Here is a 27080-nt window from a genome sequence, read left to right as displayed (position 1 = left end):
AAAATGGTGACACTCAGTAATCTGTGACATCTTTCAATTCCTTTGTTTCTCTGCTACAAAGAAAAGCAACACGTTTAAAAGATGAAATTTGCTTGAGTTTAAATCTACAGTCACATTCAAAATCAAAAATTGAGTTTTTTCCAAATTAAATACATTATCTAACAACATAAGTGCTCTTCTATCATTTTTTAAAAATCTCTCCAGGGGTGCCTGGGTGGCTCAGTCGGTTAAGCTTCTGACTTGGGCTCAGGTCATGATTTCACTGTTCGTGAGTTTGAGCTGTGAGTTTGAGCCCTGCGCCCTGACAGCTCAGAGCCTGGAGCTTGCTTTGGATTCTGTGTCTCCCTCTCTCTCTCTGCCCCTCCTCCGCTCATGCTCTGTGTCTCCTTAAAAAATAAACGTTAAAAAAAAAATTTAAAAAGAAAAATTTTCCAGAGGCGCCTGGAGGGCTCAGTCAGTTGAGCATCCGACTTTGTCTCAGGTCATGATCTCACAGTTTGTGGGTTTGGGCCCTGTGTTGGGGTCTGTGCTGACAGCTCAGAGCTCTAAGCCTGCTTCGGATTCTCTGTCTCCCTCTTTCTGCCCCGTGTGTGTGTACTCTCTCTCAAAAATAAACATTAAAGGGGCGCCTGGGTGGCGCAGTCAGTTAAGCGTCTGACTTCAGCCAGGTCACGATCTCGCGGTCCGTGAGTTCGAGCCCCGCGTCAGGCTCTGGGCTGATGGCTCAGAGCCTGGAGCCTGTTTCCGATTCTGTGTCTCCCTCTCTCTCTGCCCCTCCCCCGTTCATGCTCTGTCTTCTCTGTCCCAAAAATAAATAAACGTTGAAAAAAAAATTAAAAAAAAATAAATAAATAAACATTAAAAAAATAATAAAATAAAAACCTCTCCATATTAATATGTTATATTAGAGATAAAAAACCATATGAAATCAGATAACACAAATCACCTAAGTATAAAAATTTTACAGATAATATTCTAAAATATTCTATTCCAGTACTATAAAGGGACATTTAAAGGACAGTTATAATTAGCTCTTAATACACTACTGATAGATTAGTAATACTGATATATATTCCAGCCCAAGATCAATTTCTTTTTTTTTTTAATTTTTTTTTAATGTTTATTTATTTTTGAGACAGAGAGAGACAGAACATGAACGGGGGAGGGGCAGAGAGAGAGGGAGGCACAGAATCAGAAGCAGGCTCCAGGCTCTGAGCCATCAGCCCAGAGCCCGACACGGGGCTCGAACTCACGGACCGCGAGATAGTGACCTGAGCTGAAGTCAGACGCTTCACCGACTGAGCCACCCAGGCGCCCCTGCAAGATCAATTTCTATTGCTAAATTCAATTCTCTTCAGAACTTTAGAAGAAATAAATCACTGATTATATTTATAAGGTCATACAACTGAGGTGTATTCAAATGCTTTATATCTTAAGATAGTGACATCCTGAATAGGAAGGTGCAGATGTTATAAAGAACTATCTTCCAATATTTTGCTTTAAAATTAAGTGCTAAAAAAAAGAAAATGAGTGGCAATTACACCACAACCACCTGTTTATCCTGTAACATAGGCCCATCAATGTTAACTTAATTATTACCATATCAGGCTGTAAATCAAGTAAGCAAAAGGCCATCTCAATATAAAGAATATTCAGGGTTGCAAAGGAAGATCAAGAACCTACTAAAGATCAACAAAGGTAAAAATATATATACAAAATAATGGAGAAACAGGCAACTAAAATGACTAAAAAGTAGAAAATTATGTTTTCTTTTTTAAAAAAGACTGGGTATGGAAATCTAAAAGAAATGTCTTAACGAGAACAGCTGATAAGGCATTTTTAGTAATTTATAATGCTGAGAACTGTTAACGCTGAAAATAAAAGCTGATACCTAGTTTTCAAATTCAGAAGTCCTTTAGCACGTTTAGCCTTTTCTCTCTGGAGACTTCAGTTTGCAATGAATAAAGGCTACACTATTGATGACTCTTCACTGAGATTTAAGAAATAAAATTCTTTATCTGCTAATTGGTGCTAAGTATCAAGGACTTTATTGGTTGGAGTAGACAGAAGAAAATGGTTAAGAGGCTTCATAGAAACAACCCCTGCTGGCACATTACCCACTAGAGAAGACAAAGACTACTTATGTGAACTCTAAGTCTCCAGATTAAAATCACCCAAAAAGTCCCTTCGTTTAGCACCAAGTCTAAGCTCTATAGAGTAAACAGAAGCCAAATAATTTTCAGCTTATTTAACAAGTGTCATCATTTTTATTGTCCCTGTAATTTTTCACTTAGCCAGTGAAGGTATCACTTAAACAATTTGTAACTTTTAATACAAACTAACTTAAGCAGTTACTTCTTTAGCTTCCAAATTTCCAAACCATTTCACAGTAGCACAAAAGTAAGATGAAAAGATAATTTAAATATGGAACTCCCTTTTCAAAGCAAATGCTTTCCCTCTAGTTTTTTATTAATCTATAGGATCAATTCAGAATCTGTTTTGCAGTAACTTTAATTTTGTTTACTCTGGACAAGTGAAACCCCTACATTACATGAAAGACTACTAATCTGCCTATTAGCCTGTGTGTGTGTGTGTGTGTGTGTGTGTGTGTGTGTGTGTGTGTGTGTATATGTATGCGTGTGTGTATATATATATATATTTTTTTTTTTTTTTCAAAAGCCTACTTATATTTTTGTTAGTCCCACATCCAGTACTTTTTTTTTTTGGTATCTTTAAACAAATTGATAAAATTCCAAAACAGGGTTTTTTTAAAAAACTAACATTTTAGTATGTGTTAGGTACTACAGCTTCAAAAACAAAAATGTACTCCAACTATTATAGAATTAATAAAATGTAAAACCTAATTTGGATGTGAATATCCGATATAGTATTTTTCATGAAAAAAAAGGGGGGGTGACTTTCAGTTTAATCAGCAACTGTATGAGTAACAAATCTGAAACAGTGTTACTCACGGAGAAGAAAATAACAATAACATAAATGTTCCAGCCACTCAGTTCTTTGGTAGTTCACATGTTACACACTATCATCTGTAACCCCATCTAATGATGACTCTGGCTAATTCATAATGAAAGATGTATCCAAAACAAATAGGCCTGCATTTTGCCTTATAAACTACTGTTGTGAAGGTGTGCATTTTAGGGATATAAAACACATGTTTTAAGAAATGTGTATTCTCTGGGCTCCTGGGTGGCTCAGTTGGTTGGGCATCCAACTTCAGCTCAGGTCATGATCTTGTGGTTCATGGGTTCGAGCCCTGTGTTGGGCTCTGTGCTAACAGCTCGGAGCCTGGAACCTGCTTCATGGATTCTGTGTCTCCCTCTCTCTCTGCCCCTCCCCCACTCTTACTCGGTCTCTCTCTAAAATAAATAAAACATTAAAAAAATTTTTTTTTTAATGTGTATTCTAGGGGTGCCTAGATGGCTCAGTTGGTTACCTGTCTGACTTCATTCGGCTCAGGCCATGATCTCATGGTTCATGAGTTTGAGCCCTGCATAGGGCTCGCTTCTGTTAATGCAGAGCCAGCTTCCGATCTTCTGTCCTCCCCCAGCCCCTTCACTCTCATGCTCTCTCTCAAAAATAAATAAACATTAAAAAAAAAGTATATTCTATTCAGGAACGATTTGCCTAGGTTTTTCTTTCTTCGTGAGGCTCAGAATATTCTTTCTCTACATGAAAATTAGAGCAGGGCCTGTGGCAATGCAATGGTTGGGCAAATGAACTGAACAACTAAAATCATACCACACTTACAAAGTACCTATGCCTGACCACAATTTCCCAATATATATTCAGTTCATTATCTTCAAGTTGTTCAATTCACAAAGCACTTTACTTAGATATATAATCCAATCCCACCAAAGGTGTATAATTTAAAATGTAACCATAAGCCATCTTCACACAGTTCCAAAAAGACCCCAAGAGAATGCTGCTATTTAAAACAGAATAGTTGGGGCGCCTGGGTGGCTCAGTCGGTTGGGCGTCCGACTTCGGCTCAGGTCACGATCTCGCGGTCCGTGAGTTCGAGCCCCGCGTCGGGCTCTGTGCTGACAGCTCAGAGCCTGGAGCCTATTTCAGATTCTGTGTCTCCCTTTCTCTCTGACCTTCCCCCATTCATGCTCTGTCTCTCTCTGTCTCAAAAATGAATAAACGTTAAAATAAATAAATAAACAAATAAATAAATAAATAAATAAATAAATAAAATAAAACAGAATAGTTATTTTTGTGATGCCTGGGTGGCTCAGCCGGTTGAGCATCCGACTTCAACTCAGGTCATGATCTTATGGTTTGTGGGCTCGAGCCCTATGTTGGGCTTTGCACTGACAGAATGGATCCTGCTTTGGATTCTCTGTCTCCCTCCGCCCCCCTCAAAAATAAATAAGCATTAAAAACAATTTTAAAAAACCAGAATAGTTATTTTTTGACAAAAATAAAATTAATCAGTAAAGAACAGATTCTTTAAGAAAGGCTCTTTCAGTAACAAATCAAATTTCACATACCTGTAATATCAAGAACAGAAGGAGATGCAATGTAGTATCTATGAACTGTTTCAAGAAGTTGAGCACCATGGCCTTGACCTTGAAATGGAGTCAGTATCAGCATCTGACTACAGTAAAGAAATGATTTTAAAATTAAAATATCATAACATGATCCGTTTAAGAATTGCAAATCACTATAGCATTAAGAACATTTTAAAGTTAGTGTGGTTTTTTTCAATCAACCTTCCAGAAATCCCAAAATTATCAAGATACGCAAAATTGGTTTAATCTTCCACACTGTTTCAAAGGGAACAATGAAATAAATCAGTACATAGCCAATGAATAATGGCGATTTTTTTAAACAAATCAACACTATTATAACAAGTATTGGAAACTTCAGCAGTTCCTTCTTCTGAAATAAAAGACAAGGCACGTGTTATACCGCCAATTACCTTACACGTGGCCGGGTTTTGTCTGGGTACACATAGTAATTATAGACTGTCATGTAGCCTACGGTCGCAAAGAGCGTAGCTCCATCCTTATTATACTTCTCAAATCTGCAGATAAAACAGAAAGCCAAGCAGGTCAATTACAGTCGCGCTCCCATGCAGTGTCCATTTTCTTTTCCATTCTCCGACTGAATTTTCAGTGTCAGCAAGCTACTCTGTGAGGGCCCAATGGGTACACCTGCTATGTTCTGAATGTACAATTCACTTAATTGGTGTGCAGCAACTTGGATAAATCAGACCTCTTTACATCACTTCAGTGCACTTGCCTATTATAAAGATGAATAGGTGGCAAGTAAAAGAAAACACAGGCAAAGCTCATTTTACTGTTTAAGCCTACATTCAGGGCCCTAACGGACAACAGCATTTAATTCAGCTCTATTCTCAAGGTCTCCGAAAGCATAATGAAGGAAAACTCAAGCCTCATAAACAATAGTTTTTCTTTCCTGGGAAAAATATCATTATACTGTCCCAATAATTGGGCCGCCACAATTAAAATGCTGGCTTTGTGGAGGTAATAAGGTCTACTGTTGCTTTAGAACTGTACTTACACTAGAAAGTAGTGCCATCTTTCATCATCCACGTCAATAAAGCTAGCAGTTTCAATAAACCACATCAAAAAGGTCTGAAGCCTTTCATGATATTCTCGAAAGCCTCTACATGTCATGTCAGCCTAGGGAAAAAGCCAGGAAAAGTCAGGTGAAACTCATCACAGAGGTAAGTGAAAGTCTGCAGAACACAAAACTATCCTGTGGGAAAATGTTTAGAAGTCTCAGATTAAGATGTGTACACAGACACACACACAAAATAGATCTTTGTTTTTAATGCTGACTGAAACTTGTTTCCTGAACTTAGAATGAGTCACTGAAAATAACACAACAAAACAGCACACCGGTTTCAGGCAAATGAAATACTTTCACCCAAGAAATATTTAGATTTATCTTTACCTTGTATATCTGAAAGGTAAAGTTTTCCCCTCCTGTTGGACTGAGAACAGAGTATGTATGAAGTAAGGTTCCAAACGGCTTGAAATCGACTTCTTTTTCCAGCAAAGAGAGAAAGTCATTCGTGTTTGTACAAAATCCAGGTGGGATGATTTGTCTAATTTTGCCCTCAACATCGTCTGCCTAAGGAACAGAGGTTAAAGGACATAAGAAAACATTAATAACAAATTTGACTTTTAGTTGATTATACTTAATTTCTTTGAAATGGACAAAACCCACAAAAATCACAAAAATGAAGTTCCCAGTTAAACCAAAGAAGAAGACACATGGAGAAATGAGAAAGGATGAGTTTCATGTGCACAAGAGACTACTACCACACAAATCGGAGATGAACATAAGTATAATAAAGAAGTAAAAAAGAAGAGGCAGGTAGCCTGAAATCAGGTGCAAGAATGAGGGCAATGCTACTGAAATTTCTAACATCATATAGAAAATGCTGACCATATCCCTTCAGGACAATTGGAACTGGCCCAAACAAAAAACCGCTTATTATTTTATGAGTGTCAAGGGGACCATATTATCCAAGATCACAAGCAGTAGTAAGGGGAGGCTACAGTCTGACCAAACGAACAGCAAACTTACATTAACAAGTAGGTCGTAACTCCTTCATACACTAAACTCAATATTAAGATGACAATTTAAAAAATATGCCCACTTAGGACATACATAATTTATATGAATGGATAGATTATCCACTCATCCCTATAATGTGACACAAATTTTATAGACTTGGATTTGTGACAGTAGAAAGAGACAAGCCTGGACAACAAAATTAAACTCAGAGACTAAAATTACCCTTGTTAAACAACCTCAATGAATGTTAAAACTATCAGCTGAGCAGACTTCATAATCCCTTTCAAAACCCCAAAAGACCACTTGATTGAATACATTTACTACTTCTCTTTAACCATGAATATTTGATGAAGTCTTACAATAAAGTATTACTGCTTCTCACCAGGCAATAAAACTTAATGAATTGGTCTCAACTTAACAAAACCTTATCCCTCAATACAGTCCCTAAAAGCCTGACATTACATTCAACAAAATGAGCTTGCATTCTATTCAAACTTTTTCTTGAACAATGAGGCCAGGTTTTTACTTAATGGAGTTTGCCGTGAGTTCAGCTGTAATGTTTGTATTGTATCTATTTCCACAAGGACTGACACAAGAACACTTTGTGTTAACTTACTAAGCAGCTCTTTCATACCGTTTACATGCATGATGGGTATTAGTTCTAAACCAAGACCCTTGCTACTTAGCATTCAAAACAGGGAAATTAAGATGCTTAGGACAAAATACACTACAAAAGGCTAATACAACATGCTACTAATTCCTGTCCTTTCAACCATCTTTTAACTAAGTAGAAGCAATGCACCTGCAGATGAATAGCACTTTATTATCATTCAGTTACAATTTAGGATAGAGAACCAAGGATGGAGTTTATCACAAACAAGTTTTATTATTTTAATGCTCTGCTACCACCAACATTTATACATAACTTGTTTATAGCTATAAAAAAAGAAGAGCTATTATTTAAAACATAGCTCTTCAATATTATGCCCAACAGCTTATTTGTAATGCGTACATCAGTCCTTGCAGTGCATTCACCTTCAAGATCAAATAAACTGCATTTGATATTTTTTGTTTAAAGTGCCATCTAATGTGAAGAAACCATCTTAAACATATTTTATAGAATATGTACAACCTCAATAAGTACAAGAGGAAACTGTAACAATAAGGAATAGTTTTAAGCAGTCTGATGTATGGCAATTAAAATCCAAAGTAGTGACAGGTAAAGTAGTATAATTTTAGTCCAAGTTAAAAAAAGTCAAGAAATATTACTTTTAAATAAAAAGGTTTATAACCTATCAGTTTAAAAGAAAACACTTCAAAGCATTTATAGTATAATTGTAAATTTTAAAAACATTCCCTATATCCTGTCTTCTTAACAAGGCATTGCAAAGTATGATCGAATAACTTCACATATCTTGCATCAAACGTAGAAACTAAGTTTCAAGTAGCAGTTCTGGTGGAAGACAGAAAAACCCAAAGGTCTGAGCTCAATAAAGCTGAAAGAGAGTTAATGTTTAACGTTCAGCCTTCAAGGGATACCTATTTACCGTAATAAATATCTTCAAATAAATACCTGGCTCTGGGCAAGTTCATAACATTTAAGAACTTTTACAGAAGAATAAAAGAGTAAGTTTAAAAACAAGGAATCTATTACATATAATAGGTTAGAAAAAACATGTATCGGATATATTACAAAAAATACATCGCATAAAACCAAATGGCTCTTATCTACTAAATATACTCTTTTAAGGAAAATATCCCATAACCACCCTGTCTTAGAAATCTGTACTCTTTACTAATTTAGTTCAGTTAAATATTCATTTCTCATATTGGATTACTGGCCAGATAATAAAAATCGTCATTAAAGAAAACCCCATCTCATCATTTAAAAATTTTTTTAATATTTTTATTTGTTTGTTTGTTTATTTTAGTAGGCTCTACACCCAACATGAGGCTTGAAATCACAATCCCTGGATCAAGATTTGCACGCTACAGTGACTGAGCTAGCCAGGCACCCCATCTCATCTTTTTTAAATTCCATGTAGAATCAAAGCTTAACTGAAACCTTTTAGTTCCAATGCTTGCTGCTAAAAGCTTCGATTTTATTTCTATTTCTAAATCACTAAAAAATTCCCTACTTTCAAGAATATTATTTTAAACCGCAATTAAAATTAAAGAAAAAATGTACTTATAGATAAGAAATTAAGCATTCATGAATAGATCAAGAATCCAGAATACAACCAGATGTATTAATAAAGACATGCCTTACAAATGTTTTCCAAACATTTAGCAATATCTTTTTAAAAAGGAAAGTATGGGGGGTGCCTAGGTGGCTCAGTCATTGAGCGTCTGACTGTGGCTCAGGTCATGATCTCACAGTTCGTGGGTTTGAGCCCCATGTCAGGCTCTGTGCTGACACCTCAGAGCCTGGAGCCTGCTTTGGATTCTGTGTCTCCTTCTCTCTCTGCCCCTCCCCTGCTCATGCTCTGTCTCTCAAAAATAAATAAACATTTAAAAAAATTTTTTTAAATAAATAAATATAAAGGAAAGTATAAAGGTAACTATTATACTATTTAGCTCTTAGGTAAGTCATGATGAAATGTTTTAGATTGCATTATCTCACATTATGATCATTTCAACTTCCAATGTTCTATACCTTGATATATATGCGATTTTCCCAGAAAGCAATTTTTGCTTTTCCTCATCACTGCATAAAGCAATGTGCCTGAGAATAACTGGTAGTCTGTATGATGTAAATATATTTACACCTTATTTGTATTTATACACATTTGAAAACCAAATGATGTCATTAGTATCTTATCCTAAACAGCATCATTTGTGTAAATTTGTCTATTGTGAGTTATTTTTGAAATAATGATTTTAAAAAGGCCTGTTAAGTAGGTGCTCCTTTACTTGGCTAAAGTGGCAGACTTAATAACATTGACTAGAATTCTAAGATTACCTAAGATCTACTACAAACTACAAGCCAAAAAATTTCCGTATCTGCTTAATTTGCTCAATCTTACATTACCCGACAACATGTCTGGAAATCTGAGTGTTGTTAGAGAAGTTAACAGTGTGAACTTTTTCACTACTGGAAAAACAAAAGTGGTATCCTGTTGATTTATACTGCATTAGTATTTTGCTACCTAAGCTCATATATAAAATTCTAAGATAGAAATCTCAATATATAATTTGAAAGCTTTTTATATTTTATAAAAAGCATTACACACTAAGAACACTGTCCAAATTATCAAAAAGAGTATAGTGAAGTATTAGTCTACCAAAGATTATTTTTTCATTTCCTCAAGATTAAATTTTTAGGAGTGCACAAGGATTTTCTTTAAGATGCTAAAGAATCCAGCAAATTTTAAATATTTGCTCTCATCTACTCTCAAATTCAATCCATATTAGTGGAAGACAAAGATAAAATAGATGATTGAAATTCACAGATAATACAAACTGTACCCAAATATTTCAACTTTCTCTACTAAACCTTTTCCCAGAAATGCTAACAATTAGCAAGACTGAGCAATCTTAGTTCCACTCCCTTGCACTAAAAAGCAATGAAATTACCTCAGAAAAAGCGGGAGACTCTGAAAAGTGTAAGACCTTGATGAAAGAAACTGAAGACAACACAAATAAATGGGAAGATACATTGTGTTCATGTTTGTACTACTCAAAGCAATCTATAATTAATGCACCCTCCATCAAAATACCAACACATTTTTCACAGAACTAGAACAAAGAATCCTAAAATTTGTATGGACCCACAGAAGACCCTGCACAGCCAAAGCAATCCTGAGAAAGAACAACAAAGCTGGAGGTATCATGCTCCCTGATTTCACACTAGACTACAAAGCTATAGTAATTAAAACAGTATGGTATTGGCACAAAAACAGATCAATGGAATAGAATAGAAAGCCTAACAATAAACCCATGCATATATGGTCAATTAATCAATGACAAAGGAGACAAGAATAAACAATGGGAAAAGACAGTCTCTCCAATAAATGGCATTGGGAAAACTGGACAGCTGCATGCAGAAAAATGAAACTGGACCCTCTATCTTACACCATATACAAAAATAAATTCAAAATGGATTAAAGACTTGAATGTTAAGACTTGAAGCCATAAAACTCCTTTAAGAAAACATAGGCAATAAACTCTTTAACATTGTTTTTAGCAGTAGATTTCAGACTAGTCTCCTCAGGCAAGGGCAACAAAAGCTAAAGTAAACAAGTGGGATCACATCATACTAAAAAGTGGAGAAAAGGGAACCCTCATAACTGTTGGTGGAAATGTAATTGGTGCAACCACGATGGAAAAACAGTATGAAGGTTCCTCAAAAAATTAAAAACAGAACTACTATACAATCCAGAATTCTACTTCTGGATATTTATCGGAAGAAGATGAAAACACAAATTCGAAGAGACACATGCACCCCTGTATTCACTGCAGCATTATTTACAACAGCCAAAATGTGAAGCACTGTAAGTATCCATTGATAGATGAGTAGATAAAGATGGGATATATATAAATACACATACAATGGAATATTACTCAGTCATAAAGAATGAGGTGCCTTGGGGCACCTGGGTGGCTCAGTCGGTTAAGCATCCGACTTCAGCTCAGGTCACAATCTCACAGTCCGTGAGTTCGAGCCCCACGTCGAGCTCTGGGCTGATGGCTTAGAGCCTGGAGCCTGCTTCCAGTTCTGTGTCTCCCTCTCTCTCTGCCCCTCCCCCATTCATGCTCTGTCTCTCTCTGTCTCAAAAATAAATAAACGTTAAAAAAAAAAATTAAAAAAAAAAAAAAGAAATTAAATGAAATCTTGCCATTTGCAACAACATGGATGGACCTACAGAGTATTATGTTAAGGGAAATCTAAAAAACAAAGCATACAAACAAAACTCTTTGTTTACTGACTGTTCCTCCTAGCTACAATACAAGCTCCATGAGAGGAATGATTTTGTTTTGTTGCCACTATAGCATCAGGAATATAGAGGCATAGTGGTATCTCAATACAAACTAAGATAGAAGAGGTAAGCCCATCCCCCCAACATCCACTACCCATTCTTTTTTTATAAGGGGAAAAAAGTCTTTGCTTGAACATGTAATTTATACAAATCATCTTCAGTCATGAAGCAAATAATCCTACAAAAAGACACCATAAAAGATTGATTCCTTACTCCTAACACAGCACTTCTAAATGGAAAAACCTGGTTTTCAAGAATGGAACAATTAGAAGTCAATGCAAATACATAGCTATTTCACTGCAAATAGTATTTGAAAGATTTACCAATAACTAAGTCAATAGTTCCTTTGGAAGAAATCAATCCAGTATTATCAGCTGGAACTTTAAAAAAAAAAAACACCACCACCAAAATCTTCAAATGATATTATATTTTGTACTACACAAGGAAACTACTACCTGCATTTTTAATAAGAGTATGTAGCTGGGCCTGAGAATTTAACAATCTAATAAGAAACATATGATCAGGGAAAAACTTCACTTTAATAAGTCTATATTATGTGCTAGTTTATACAGCATTGCGTGAATTTGGGCAAGTCCTTTACAATGAAACAAAATTTTAAAAATTAAACAATAAAAAGAACCAAATCAACCAGTCCCAAGTCATGGAGAGGTTTTAGCCAACAAAAGATGGGGCATGAGATTGGCAAAAGATTTAAGTCAGAAGTTTAAAGTCCATTTAAAACCTTGAAAAAGTTGGTTTAATTGCTAATCTGCCCCTCCCCCAGTGGCACTCTGTCTCTCTCAAAAATAAACATTAAAAAAACCTTTTTTTAAAAAATAAGAATGCAACTTGCAATTTTGTAAATGTGATTCAGCGACAAAAATGGCATTTAAAAAACTCAACTCTGTGAAATAATTCTTTGTTTTAATTTTTAATGTTTATTTTTGAGAGACAGAGAGAGAGAGAGAGAGAGAGCGAGCGAGCGCAGGGGAGGGGCAGAGAGAGAGGGAGACACAGAATCCAAAGCAGGCTCCAGGCTCCGAGCTGTCAGCACAGAGCCCAATGAGGGGCTCAAACTCACGAACCGCAAGATCATGACCTGAGCGGAAGAAGTTGGATGCTTAACCGACTGAGCCACCCAGGCACAGGCACCCTTCTGTGAAGTAATTCTTAATGAAAAGTTTCAATGCCTTGAAGGAAGAGAGTTGGGGGGGGATGGGTTAAACAGGTGATGGGGATCAAGGAGTACACATGTAATGAGCCCTGGGTGACAACGTATGGAAGTGCTGAGTCACTATACTGTATACCTAAAACTAGTATTACACTGTATGGTAACTGGAATTTAAACAAAACCTTAAAGGAAAAAAAAATTTCAGTGTGTTTCAATAGGAATGCGCAGAAACTGAACAACTCTAAAACACATAATTTTCTTTTCTTTTTAAACTTTATTTATTTATTTAAAGAGAGAGAGCCTGCACACAAGCCAGGAAGGGGCAGAGAAGAGAGACAGAATCCTAAGTAGGCTACACCTCACCTGAGCAGAGATCAGGAATTTGACACTTAACTGACTGAGCCACCAAGATGTCTGAAAACATACAGCTTTCTTAAGGTCCCTCAGGGATTCATATCCATCCTAAACATGCAAAATACACTCATCCCATCCCAACACTGCCAAAAGTTTCAACCATTCCATCATCAACTCAAGTCCAAAATGTCATTATCTAATCAGGTATGAGTGAGACTCTGGGTAGGATACTTCACGAGGCAAAATTCCTTTCCACCTGTGATACTGTGAAACTAGAAAGCAAGTTATTGCTTCTAAAATACAGTAGTGGGACAGGCACAGGAAAAGTTAAGGAGTTTCCCATTCCAAAAGGAAGGAAATGGTAGAAAGAAAGGTGTCACTGGTACCAGGCAATTTCAAAATCCAGAAGGTCAAATTCCATTAGGTTTCAAGACTTGGGGATACTGTGGCCTGCAGCTCTACCCTCTGGGTTTTACTCCTTTTTTCTCGAAGGGAAGTACATGTTTGCAGCTGAGTAGTGTTATCAGCTTGTTTCCTACCTATAGAATTTAGAAAATTCATTTGCCTTTCCTCATCCTGTTAGTCCACACTGGCAGTGTTTCTGCTGATATAACACTCTCAAAACCCTTCTAGGTCACCTGTGTATGCCATGAGGGTTCATGCCATTAGACAAGATGGTCCTACAAAGGACTTGATCTCTACTCAATCTCTGTTCCTGGCTTTTGCTGAGATTACTGAGGAGATACAAGAGTCACATGCCTAATCTCTTCAGCAAGAGTAAAAAGTTATCTAGCCATGCTTTCAGCTTTCTCTCCACAGCACGCTTTCCTAACAATGAATCTCCTAATTTCCGTGTCTTCTGCAACCTGGATAGGCTAAGAGTCTCCCAAATCCTCAAGTCGTGGATCTTTTATGCTTTACGGTTCTTCTCACAATCTCTCCCTTTCCTCCCAAATTTATAATAAGCGCAAGAAACCAGGCCACAACTTCAACCCTTTGCTTGGAAATCTCCTCAGCTAAATATCCAAGTTCACTGCTTATAAATTCTTTCTATATAAGTGTAGGACACAATTCAGCTAGGCTTTCTGACACTATATAACAAGTATCTATCTCCTTTCCTTCATTTTCTAATAACATGTTCCTCCTTTCCTTCTGACTCAACAGAGGCACCTTCAACATTCCTATTTCTACCAATATACTGTTTGTGATGGTACATTATTCTCTATGATGATATTGGCTTTCTCTCTCATGCCTCTAACTTTGTTCTGAGCCCTCACCAGCAATGCCTTTAATGTCCATACTTCTACCAACAGTCTTTTCAAGGGAGTCAATGCTTTTTCTATCACGTACCTCAAAATTCTTCCAGTTTCTACCCATTACCTATTTCCAAAGACATTTCTAGAGTTTTAGTTATTTGTTGCAGTAGCACCCCACTTCCTGGTATGAAAATCTATATTAGTTTCCTGTGGCTGCTATAACAAACTACCACAAACTTGGAGGCTTAAAACAACAGAAACCTATTCTTTCACAGCCTTGAGGCAAAGTCTACAAACCGTATCACTGAGCTAAACTCAGGTGTCAACAGGGCCACACTCCCTCCAGAGGCTCCAGTGGAGAATCTGTTCCTTGCTTCTTCTAATTCTAGTGGCCAGAATTGTATTTGGTAAACAAAATACAACTATGATCATAAGAGTGAACATTTTTATAGAGAACGACCACTCAGGAAAAAGATCAGGCTAAGGATCATGATCAAACGTTAACTGCCATGATAGGCAGGCAATCACATCCATAACTAAAGATTGAATATGTGGTTTCAAAGCTACTATATAACAGATTCTCTCCTCCCTCAAACCTTTAAATTTTAAAACCTGCTTTATACTCAAATGGAAAGCAGAGTTAAAGATAAATTCATTTTTGTTCTTACCTCTACACAGTCAAAGTTCTCATCAACTTTAGATGCATATTCAACACGGAACATTGTTGACAGGCTACCAGCAATATAGTATAACAGGATCTTCAGACCCTTGTAACCAAAAGCAGTTTCACTGAAAAGGAAAAAAATATCAATAATCTGAGACCCCAGAAAGAATCTTGCAAAGTCATTACCAAGTATTAACCATCCATATAAACAAGTTTAACTTTATGGGTAGTTTCAAGATTTTAAACTACACCTGTTTTAAAAAGAAACAAGTATTTGTAATGAAACTGTCTCAGCTTTCCTCATTTATAAAATGAGAGGGGCGCCTGGGTGGCTTAGTAGGTGAAGCATACAACTCTTGATCTCGGGGTTATAAGTTTGAGCCCACGCTGGGTGCAGAGATTACATAAAAATCAAATCTTTAAAAAAAATAAGAGAAAATAACAGCACCTACCTTCGGGATGTTGTTTGGGTTGAATGAGGAAGGTAATACCTGTAAACTGCTCATAATGTTGACTAACACATTATACAAGTAGTAATAAGTGTCAGATGTTACTGCTACTGTTGCAGCTGCTGCTATTATTACTAGTACCAGAGAGCATTTCAAATCAGACACAAGTGGTATTAAACTGGTACCTGGCTAGGCAAGCAGCTAACATGTAGCTTTGGCCCAGTCTTGCCTCCAATTTACCACCTGCTTCTATCATCAAGATACCAGAGCTGCTGAGAGTGGTGAAAACACCTAATTACACCCCTGTATGAACTCAGAAAGCAGATCTGGGGCTGCTATTTTTCCAATCCTGCTCCCTGACATCCATCTATGCCTTGATATTCTCTAAAAAGAGTCTTCCAAAATGTGAATCTAAAATATTCAGAATAGGTAGGGGCGCCTGGGTGGCTCAGTCGGTTGAGCGTCCGACTTCAGTTCAGGTCACGATCTCACGGTTTGTGAGTTCGAGCCCCGCGTCGGGCTCTGGGCTGACCGCTCAGAGCCTGGAGCCTGCTTCCGATTCTGTGTCTCCCTCTCTCTACCCCTCCCCCATTCATGCTCTGTCTCTCTCTGTCTCAAAAATAAATAAACATTAAAAATAAATAAATAAATAAAATAAATAAAATATTCAGAATAGGTAAAGCTACAGAGACAGAAAGTAGATTAATGATTGCCTAGGGCTGGGGAGAGTAATGGGGAAAAAGAGCATGACTGCTAACTGGTTATGGGAATTTGGGTAGGAATGACAAAAATATTCTAAAACTGATTGTGAAGATGACTACACAACACTCATTATGCTAAAAATCATTGAGCTGTATACTTTAAATACAGGGGCGCCTGGGTGGCTCAAGTTCAGTTAAGCGTCCGACATCAGCTCAGGTCACGATCTCAGTTTCTGAGTTCGGGCCCCACGTCAGGCTCTAAGCTGACTGTTCGGAGCCTGGAGCCTGGAGCCTGCTTCGGATTCTGTGTCTCCCTCTCTTTCTGTCCCTCCCTGGTTGTGCTCTCTTTCTCAAAATGAATAAGCATTAAAAAATGTTTTAAAAAGTAGATCAACTATATAGTAAATTATATCTCAATAAAGCTTTTCTTTTTTTAAGTGAATTCTGAAGAAGAGTGCCTGGAAGAAGCAGTGCCATTTCCAGATTTCTGTCTAGACTACCAAAATAAAGTATTAGCAGTGCCCATTCCAGGACTCTGAAAGTTATGTTTATAAAATGGAATGGCAATGATAGTAGTATCAAGGTCATACCTGAGTCATAAGACATGGTCATCATAATTATCTGTCATCTGTCTAACTTAGGAGTATGCAAGCATTTTTAATGACATGCAAAACAGAATGAATGTACAGAATACCATTAAGAAGCATCATCTGTAGACTAGATCCTATGCACCAAAGGAAGAGATTTAAAATAGCAGTAATAGGAAGAGAATAAAAAAAATAGCTCCTTAAAAATAGAAATCCAAAAAGAAAACATTCCTCTTTTTATAATAAAATAAAACCTATTTGAAATACAAAAGACTCAAATTTTGGCATGAATCAATACATAATAAAATACAATTATTACTATTTAATAGCACATAAAATGCCTAATCTGATACATTAATAATGAAAACTTCGGAGGAAATTTGTCAATGAAGAGACATCTGTCCATTTCAAAACACATGAGGGGCACCTGGGTGGTTAAGCATCCGACTCAATTTCAGCACAGGTCATGATCTCACCATTCGTGAGTTTGAGCCCTGCATCAGGCTCTGCACTGGCAGTGCAGAACTTGTTTGGGATTCTCTCTCCCTCTCTCTCTGCTCCTCCTTTACTAGCGTGCTCTCTTTCTCTTAAGATCAGTATACTTTAAAAACAAAAACCACATTAAATAAATATGTGAACAATGCTGAAATAACACATAGGTAAAACAGCCATGAAGGGAAATATTTTAAATGTCAACTATATCAAAACACGCTTTCTTCCTACAACAAACCAGGGTTCCTTAGGAAAATGGCTGACTCCAGAAATACTGGAAAAAGTATACGATGAATCTCCATATCAGAAGGTAAAGTGTCCCCAAAATGATGATGATATATCAAAAGGATTCAAAAGCCCATTTGAAATGGGGTAATTTGAGTGTCACAATAACAGTAATGGATTATAACTCATTGGATTAAAAAAGAAGAATCCTTGAGTCTCTTCTGATATACACAAAGAAATAGTTAAGGGGAAAAAAAGAGCTCTTCCTTACAGAATGCCAACTAATAAATGTAGAAGGTATGACAAAGTTAGAGAATCACTATTTTATAATCACAGTAAAATACCAATTCAGGCAAGAATCATCAATGGATTTAAAACTACTGGGTGAAAAAGACTGATAGGGAACAGTATATTTTCAGTCTCAGAGTATCTCCCCACAGATTACATAATAAAGGAAAAAACCTTACAGTGGAGAAAGCTGACAGGCACCTCTAAACTAAGTTAACAAGTTATGGAACAAACTGACATCATGGGCTTTCTGATTGTGACAGACTAAGGACACACACAACTTCTGTTAAGGTACTACAAAAATGCACAATATCTGAATTTAATCATGAAGAAAAATCAAACTAATCCAAAATTAAAGTTTATAAAACTAGCCTATAACCCACAAAAACGTGATATCATGAAAAACAAAAAGGCTGAGGAACTGTTTCAGATTAAAGGAGCCTAAACTAAATGCAATATATGACTCTGGATTGGATCCAGAATGAAGAAAATTGTTAAAAAGAATTACTGGAAACCAACTGGCAAAATTTGGAATGTGGATGATATATTAGAAAATGGTATTACAGCAATGTTAAATTTCCTGAGTTTTGATAATTCTATGGTTACTGTCCTTGCTTTTAGGAAATACATTGTAAAGAATTTAGGAGTAAGGGATCAAGATACATCTGCAACCAACCCTCAAATGGTTCAACAACATACCAACAGATCTATATAGCAGTGAACGATTAAAGCAAATATAACTAAATGGTAACTGGGGAATCTAGATTTTAAAGGATATAAGAGTACTATTCTTATAATTTTCTGCAAATCTGAAGTTTTTTTCAAAATCAAAAGTTAAAAAAAATGGTAACTGGCTATATAATGTAATGAAGCTATAAGAAATAAAGGAATTGTGCTGAATATCCTAGGTTATATCTTTAACATTGCTTTCAAAAATAAATTTCTCTGTAAATAAATAAACTGCTTACTCATCATCGAAGAACAACTTGAGCTTTCCAGCTTTAGGAGAGTATATTTTGTACTAAAAGCAATATAGCACAGCAAGAGGAAGAAAAAAGTAGTAGTTACGAATATGGGCTTCACAGTCAGACTGCCTGAATCTGAACTTTGGCCAGTCAGATGTCCTTAAGCAACTACCCAATTCCACCAATGTACAGTGTAATGACTAGTAATACCATCACTAAAACAGCTGTGAGAATTAAATGAGAGAATGCCTCTAAAGTACTCTGTGATAAGTATTATATAGTAAACTGGTGTCTCAATGTCAAAAATGCCATTCTAATGTATATTTTAAATAAATTACATAAAAAACAACAAAGAAAATAAAGTCTGATTTCTAGATCTTAAAAAAAAAAAAAGTGTTGGTTTTTTTTTTGGCCATACTAATTTGGCAAACATCTTACTATGTTACTTACTCATCCCCAAAGAGTTGATGGGTATATTCAGGAAAGAAAGTTCTAATGTCATTCTCAAGATCTTCAGGAAAACGAACTGTTTAAAAGAATAAAAAATATAGAGATATTAAAGATACTAAATTAAAGATATTAAAGGTGACAGGTATTTCCATTTCAAGAATTTCACTATAACTAGGGTACAGCCAACATTTTTCTTATGTAAAATGTCACTTCTCCATTATATGATTTACATCGGATTCTCATGAGACAAATGAACAATGAATAATATTGCTTTGAGTGCTTTAGCATCAAAACCCTACTGATTCTAAGAATTAGAAAACTAGGTATGAGAGGCATCTGATTTAGTTTTTATTTTTCTATATGTTTATATACAATGAAAAGAGTAAAAGAAAATAAAACCAAAAAGATACTCGCAGGTAAGAAAAGCTATAGCATCAATGAAAGAAAAACAAAAACAACAACAACAAAACCTATGGAAAACATTCTGAGGACAAGAATAATCTGAGTTTTGAAAAGGCCTTTATCGTCACATCATTCTTTATCAGTGCAAGATGATATTTATGTTGTTACTAGGTTTTAGAGGGGTTTTTTTTGCTATTAAAAGTAATACTGCAATGACATCCTCATACACACACCTTGCTGTACAAGTACACACAGGATAAATTCCTGGCAGTAGAAGTGCTGAGTAAAAGTACTGAATTATTTTTGTAAATATTGCTTAACTGTTCTCTAAAAATACTTTAACGGTATGTATATGTATGTATGTATATGTACATACATATGTATATATGTATACGTGTATGTATATGTATACATACATATATACACGCATGCACACATACCCACCTACCAGCAGTTACTTAGATTCCTTTGCTTCCTACATTCTTGACAATATTCTGGACACTCAACTTTAATTTCTACCAATTTAAGATGGAAAAGGGTACTCTGTTATTTTATTTGCATTTATTGTGACTTCTGATATTACTGGACATTTTCCCAGTATAATTTATCTTATGTATAATTTATCTTACCCCACCATCTTTAAATTGAAGAATGAAAAGTTGTACATGAAAAATTTCTACCATTGTCCTCCTACAACAGATCATTCACAGGATGCCAAAGTATCATCCAGCAGATTAATGATTTACAAAAGAAAAGATAGCTTTTCACATAGACATCTGGCAGTCACCACCTTTTCAAGACCAACATTGTATGTCTGCTGATTCAATGCAATATAAAATACACATTTTCCTACCAAAAATGTTTATGCCAGATCTAATCCAGCTTTAAACCTTCCAATTTACAAGAAATATGGAGGACAGAGTAACAGGTGAACTGCTACTAAAAGAAAACAGACAAATCAAGAATGTAGATTTGTCTAATAATTCTATACAATGACTTTACTCTACCAAATAAATCAATGGCAGAGGGGCAAAAAGTTCCATGTTGAGGGGAGGAATTGTTCTGGATTAAAAGAAATTAAAGAAACTTTACAGCCAACCATAATGCACGATCCTTGACTGAATTCTGGTTTAAATAATTAAAAAAAAAAAAAAAAGAAGCTATTGAAGACTTTCAAGGACAACCAAGGAAAACAGAAAATTACATGATATCAAAAAATTACCATTACTTTTTATAGGTGTAATAATGGAATTATGGTTATATATGTAAATATTCATATATTAGAACCTGTGCTATGAGGGAACTGTCATATTTAGAAATCTATTTGCAAAGAATTCAGCAAATGTACATGCTAAAGCAAATACAATGGGGTGCCTGGGTTGCTCAGTAGGTTGAGTGTCGGACTCTTGATTTCAGCTAAGGTCATGACCCCAGGGATGTGGGATCAAGCCCTATGCTGGGCTCTGTGCTGTGTGGAGCCTGCTTAAAATTCTCTCTCTGACCCCCCCCCCCAAAATAAAATAAAATGTAAAAAAATATTCTAAAGCAAATATGACAAAATTTTAATTGCTGAATTTAGGTATTAGATATGTAAGTAAGTAATGTTCTATTCTCTCAAGTTTTCTGTTTACAAATTTTCATGATGAAAATTGAAATTAAAAAAAGCCTGGGCAAATACAGCAAAATGTTAAGATGTGGAAAAGCTGAGTGATGGGATCATGATATTCATTAGTTTGCTATGTATTTTTTGCATGTCTGTAATATTTCACAATAAAAAAAATAAATAAATCCAGTATGTTTAGACTCATTAACCCCCCAAATTTCCCACCACTGCATCTCTAATATTTAAAAATGTTTAGAAGCCTCTAGAAATTATTAAAAATTAACTGCAAACTACTGCTTCTAATATAGAGCACTTTGGTAGTGATGAAGAGACACAGACAAAAAGAAACATTATAAGTGTCAAAAACCTAGCTGTGATAACTATTTCTATAGTTTGGATTGGCCTTCTTCAACGTTCCTGTCATCTAAACTACTAAGGTTTTACTATTTCGGCATGAAATGTAGTCCACAGGTAATAGGAACTAAAAGAAAGAGAAAGCAAAGTGATGAGTCTTTTAACTGAAGTAAAACTCAAATACTTTAAGGCAAATATATAATTAAATATTTATTGCTTGGATCTGATTAGATTTGGGTGAAATAATTCAAGAGAGATTCTTTAAAACCAATGCTATATATAAAGGATTCTTTTAATATCTAATAAATAAAGTTTTTTAAATAATTTTTTTAATCTTTAAGTTTATTTGAGAGAGAGAGAAAGCACAAGTTGGGGGGTGGGGGAATCGCAAGCAATTTTACCACTACCTCTTCCTAGCTCACTCCTTGTGATACCTCAACTCTAACAATTTTTTAACCTCCAACCTCCACCAGGACTTACAGTGTATTGATTAGAACACAATTTTCACTGTTCCTCCCCTCCTTTGTACCCTCACTTTCCAGTGTAGGATTCCATGGCCAATCAATATTATCACTCCCTCATAAACATCCTTAACTCCTTTGCTCCAATCTTTGTCATGCCAGTCTGCTAAATCCCCACTCTAGTGAAGTCTGACGGTATGCCCACTTTTTGTTACACCCTTGCATCTTCATGTAGTTGACCTTGACTTTACATTCATGAGTACAAAACTTGGAAGTGGACCCTTAGTGCTACCTGACAATCATACTATAGTTGTCAAGGCTACTCACTCTTGTTTGACAAGATGACTACTTCCTCAAACCTCCAACATCTTCTAGAAACACATTCTCATCTGATAACCTTGCTTCTTGTTTCACTTAGGAAACAGAAGCATTCACAAAAGAACCCGCACAACTGCCACTTCTACACCTAATTTATTGTAGCCATTCCCACGTCTTCCTTTTGTTAAACTGGCAGAGAAATTCTCCATGCTCCCATCTAAGACTAAGCCCTACAATGATATTCTCAAGAATATTCTCTCATATTTTCAAGATCACTCCACAAATACTCCTCATTCTTTTCCTGTACCATTCTCCCCTCCTCTGACAGATCATAGGCATCAGCATATAAACATGCTGTTATTTCTCCCATGCTTACGTAACTCTTGTTGCAATACTCATATCTGAAAAAGCCGTCTTCAATATAAGGCAAGATGAAGAGTTAAAGTGGGGACAGAGATAGAGACCCCTTTATTACCAGAAATAAAGAAGGAACTTTTTTTTTTTTTTTTTTGAGATAGAGAGAGAATGTGTGTGAGCAGGGGAGGGGCAGTAGGAGAGGGAGAGAGAATCCCAAGCAGGCTCCATGCCCAGCACGGAGCCAGAAGCAGGACTCAATCCCACCACCGTAAGATCATGACCTGAGCCAAAATCAAGAGCTGGATGCCTAAATGATGGAGCATTTAGGCAGGAAGGAACATTTTATAAATGCTTAAAGGGTTAATACATCAAGAAGACTCAGACTCATATGTATGCACCTAATACCAAATCTTCAAAATATATGAAGCATTAACTATGCTTCAATTAAAAAAAAAAGAAGAAGAAAAATACATGAAGCAAAACTAGACAACTGAAGAAACAGACAAATCCACAATTATAGCTGGAATTTTCAATAGTCCTCTCTCAACTGTTCTGACAGAATAAGTAGATAAAAATCAGCAAAAATATACAAGACTTGAATAACACCATTACACCAACTGACATTTATAGAACCTTGTATAAAACTGCGGAATATAAGTTATTTACATTCTCTGGGACCCTCCCCAAACACCTGGGACATTCACCAAAACAGACAATATGTGCTAGACTATAAAACAAATCTCAAATTTAAAAGGACTGAAATAATCTGACCTTCCTGGAATTAACAGAAATCAGTAATAAGGTAGCTAGAAAAGCCCCAAGTATTTGCAAATTAAGCAACATTTTTTCTGTGTAGCCCACAGATCAAAGAAGAAATAATAACAGAACAATAATAAAAAACACAACATAACAGAATTGGTGGGATGCAAGTAAATCAGTATTCATAGGTAAGTTTATAATTTTAATGCTAGTATTACAGAAGGAAAGTTTAAAACCAGTTATTTAAGCATTCACCTTGAGAAGGGAGTTTGTTTGTTTGTTTATTTGTTTGTTTATTTATTTTGAGAGAGAAAGAACATGAGCAAGGGAGGGGCAGAGAGAGATAGAATCCCAAGTAGGCTCCGCCTACTTTGGCTTTGGCCAAAGCCTGTTGTGGGGCTCAAAATAAAAAATGGTGAGATCATGATCTGACCTGAAATCAAGAGTCAGATGCTTAACAGACTGAGCCACCCAGGCACCCCAAGAAGAGAGATTTCTTAGGAGCAAATGAAAGAATAATAAAGATTATAAAGATTAAGAGAAATAAGAAATAAACAGAAAAGCAATTTTTGAAAAGATCAGTAAGACTGATAAACTGATAGGCAGACTCATTAAGAAAAAAGAGAGAAAACACGTATTACCAGTATCCCAGAAAAGGGATTACAGATTCTACAGTCCTTAAAAGGGTAACAGGGATATTATGAACAACAATCTGACAGGAAATTTAGGTAAAATGGACAATTTCCTTAAAAGACAAAAATTACCAAAACTGACACAAGAAGAAACACCAAATCAGAATAGTACTAAATCTACTAATTAGATTTGTAGTGACAAACCTTCTGACAAAGAAAACTCAAGGCCCACAAAGCTTCACCAGCAAATTTTATTGAACATTTAAAGAAGAAATATCAGTCTTTTGCAAACTCTTTTTAGAAGATGGAGAACACTTGCCAACGCATTTTATAAGGCTGGCAAAAACCCTCATACCAAAATCAAACTAAGACCTAGAAAAAAAGATTACATCTATAAACGAATGTGGGGAGAACTGCTGTTTTAATAATACTGAGGCCTTCAGGGTGCCTGGGTGGCTCAGTTGGTGAAGCATCTGACTCGGTTTTGGCTCAGGTCATGATCTCACAGTTTGTGAGATCGAACCCCGCATTGGACTCTGAGAGGACAGCATGGAGCCTTCTTGGGATTCATTCATTCATTCATTCTCTCTCTCTCTCTCTCTCTCTCTCTCTCTCTCTCCTGCTCTTTCCCTGCTCATGTGTGCATGCTCTCTTTTTCTCAAAATAAATAAGCTTTAAAAATAATAATACTGAGCCCTTCAATCTATGAATTTTGAAAACTTACACCACCAAACATTCATGAGGATATGGAATAACCAGAATTATAATACATTATCAGAGAATGTGAAAGTACTTGGGGAGTCAGTCTGGCAAGTATCTCATAAAGCTAAACATACAACCATCCTATGACCGAGTAAATCTACTGCTAGGAGTTTACCCTAAATAAAATCATGGGTCCACAAAAAGACTTATTACAAGAGCATTCTTAGCAGAGTTATTTATAACAACCAAAAACTAGAAAAACCGAAATGTCCATTAACTGATGAATAGCGATATATCCAACAACAGAATAGTATTCAGCCATAAATAGGAATGAACCTTTGATATAGGCAACAATAAGATGTACCTCAAACCCATGCTGATTGAACTAAGCCAGTCACAGAGTATACGTGCATAACTACATTTATATAAAGTTCTAAAACAGGCAAAACTCTTTTTTTTTTTAATGAAAGGAAGCAGAACAGTAATACTTTGCAGGAAGCAGGGACCGAAAGGGAAGGAACAAAGTTCTGTCCACTGAGAAGGCCATCCTCATTAATGTTAGAACAACACTAACAGCAATGAGTTTACCAGCTCACCTACTAGATCTTGGCTTCGAAATACCATTTTCCTCTTAAAAACAAAACAAAACAAAAAAACAAAACAAAACAAAAAACCAGGGCTCCCTGGAGAAATGGTTGATTCCAGAGCTATGACAGACATAACAGATGAGCCTGGAATATCTTGTTCTAAAAAACAATCAGAATGAAGTAATCAAATGAAGAGGACATGTAAAAATGACATAGAGGCCAGCATGAACTGGGCTCCCACTGGCCAAATCAGGGACAATATAGGCACCAAAATAAATGATAGTAACAGATTATAATCCACTAAATAAAAGAGGAACTAAATAAATGAAAGAACTGGAAGTTTAATGAAAAACTAACAAGTGCAATGAAATCTGCACATCACTTCTGTGATATTCCTACCAGAAATATATAACCTTAAATAAACCATGAGCAAATATCAGATAAACCCAACTTGAGAACATTCTACAACATAACATCTATAATCCTCAACTGGTCAAGGTCATGAAAGTCAAAAGACTTACAATTGTTTCAGTCTGAAGGGGACAAAAGAAAACAAGGCAACCAAATGTAAGCCCTGGCCCTAATTAAACTGGATCCCTTTGCTATAAAGGGCATTTTAAGATAAGTGGGAAATTTAAACAGAGTCTGAGAATTAGATGGTGATAATGTACTGATATTTTCTAATTTTGATGACTATATTCTGGCCACGTATAATAATGTTCTTGTTTACAGTAAATATACATTAAAGAATATGTGGTGATGATGCATCAAGTCAGCAATTCTCAAACAGTTCAGGGAGAAAAAGTCTGTATTTATACCCAACTTTTCTGTAAGTCTGCAACCGGTTCAAAACAAAATTGGTTCAATGGCTCAGTTGGTTGAACATCCAACTCGATTTTGGCTTAGGTCATGATCTCGCGGTTCATGAGAGCAGTCCCCCATCTGGCTCTGCACTGTTGGAGAGCCTGTTTGGGATTCTCTCTCTCTGTCCCTCCCCAGGTTATGCTCTCTCTCCGTCTCTTTTAAAATAAACTTTAAACAAAACAAAACAAAGGAATGTAGCCCACCAGACCCGCTGCATGTATCAACCCCCAAAACTGGGTTTTAAATTAAAACCCCCAAAAAACAGCTATTTTGGGGGGAAACCTCAAACCTCACTGAATCATACACTTATTGTGCATTTCATCATGTATAAATTGTACAACACTTTTTAAAAAGCAAAAATAGGGGTGCCTGGGTGGCTCAGTCGGTCAAGTGTCTGACTTTGGCTCAGATCACGATCTCACCATTCATGAATTCAAGCCCCATGTTGGGCTCTGGGCTGACACCTTGAAGCCTGGAGCCCGCTTTGGATTGTGTGTCTCCCTCTCTCTCTGTCCCTCCCCTGCGTGCACTCTGTCTCTCTCTCTCTTAAAAATAAACATTAAAATTTAAAAAAAAAAATTTTTTTTTCAACGTTTATTTATTTTTGGGACAGAGAGAGACAGAGCATGAACGGGGGAGGGGCAGAGAGAGAGGGAGACACAGAATCGGAAACAGGCTCCAGGCTCTGAGCCATCAGCCCAGAGCCTGACGCGGGGCTCGAACTCACGGACTGCGAGATCGTGACCTGGCTGAAGTCGGACGCTCAACCGACTGCGCCACCCAGGCGCCCCCAAATTTTTTTTTTAATAAATAAAAAGCAAAAATAAAGTTCTCTAACTTTATCCTAGGTCTTTCTCTAGCTACCCATTTCTCAACTCTACTCC

At 36.2% G+C, this 27080-nt stretch overlaps 2 protein-coding genes across 3 annotated transcripts in view; one reads left to right on the top strand and one right to left on the bottom strand.

Annotated features, from left to right (window-relative positions):
• SLC25A12 (solute carrier family 25 member 12) overlaps nt 1–27080 on the top strand; it is a 207796-nt gene that overhangs the window by 42883 nt on the left and 137833 nt on the right. The gene's annotated exons all lie outside the window — the stretch shown is intronic.
• The window catches only part of HAT1 (histone acetyltransferase 1), a 58305-nt gene that overhangs the window by 21810 nt on the left and 9415 nt on the right, over nt 1–27080 (bottom strand). For both annotated transcript variants that reach the window (XM_003990857.4, XM_023259457.2), the window contains exons 3-8: nt 19158–19233; nt 15005–15125; nt 5947–6126; nt 5551–5672; nt 4946–5050; nt 4515–4621 (exon numbers count right to left, since the gene is read on the bottom strand). In XM_003990857.4, coding sequence (XP_003990906.2) covers nt 4515–4621; nt 4946–5050; nt 5551–5672; nt 5947–6126; nt 15005–15125; nt 19158–19233 — 711 coding nt within the window. The remainder of the gene's footprint in view (nt 1–4514; nt 4622–4945; nt 5051–5550; nt 5673–5946; nt 6127–15004; nt 15126–19157; nt 19234–27080) is intronic.

This window comes from Felis catus, chromosome C1 (assembly GCF_018350175.1).
Source record: "Felis catus isolate Fca126 chromosome C1, F.catus_Fca126_mat1.0, whole genome shotgun sequence".
NCBI lineage: Eukaryota > Metazoa > Chordata > Mammalia > Carnivora > Felidae > Felis > Felis catus.
This window is presented reverse-complemented; position numbering and strand designations above follow the sequence as displayed.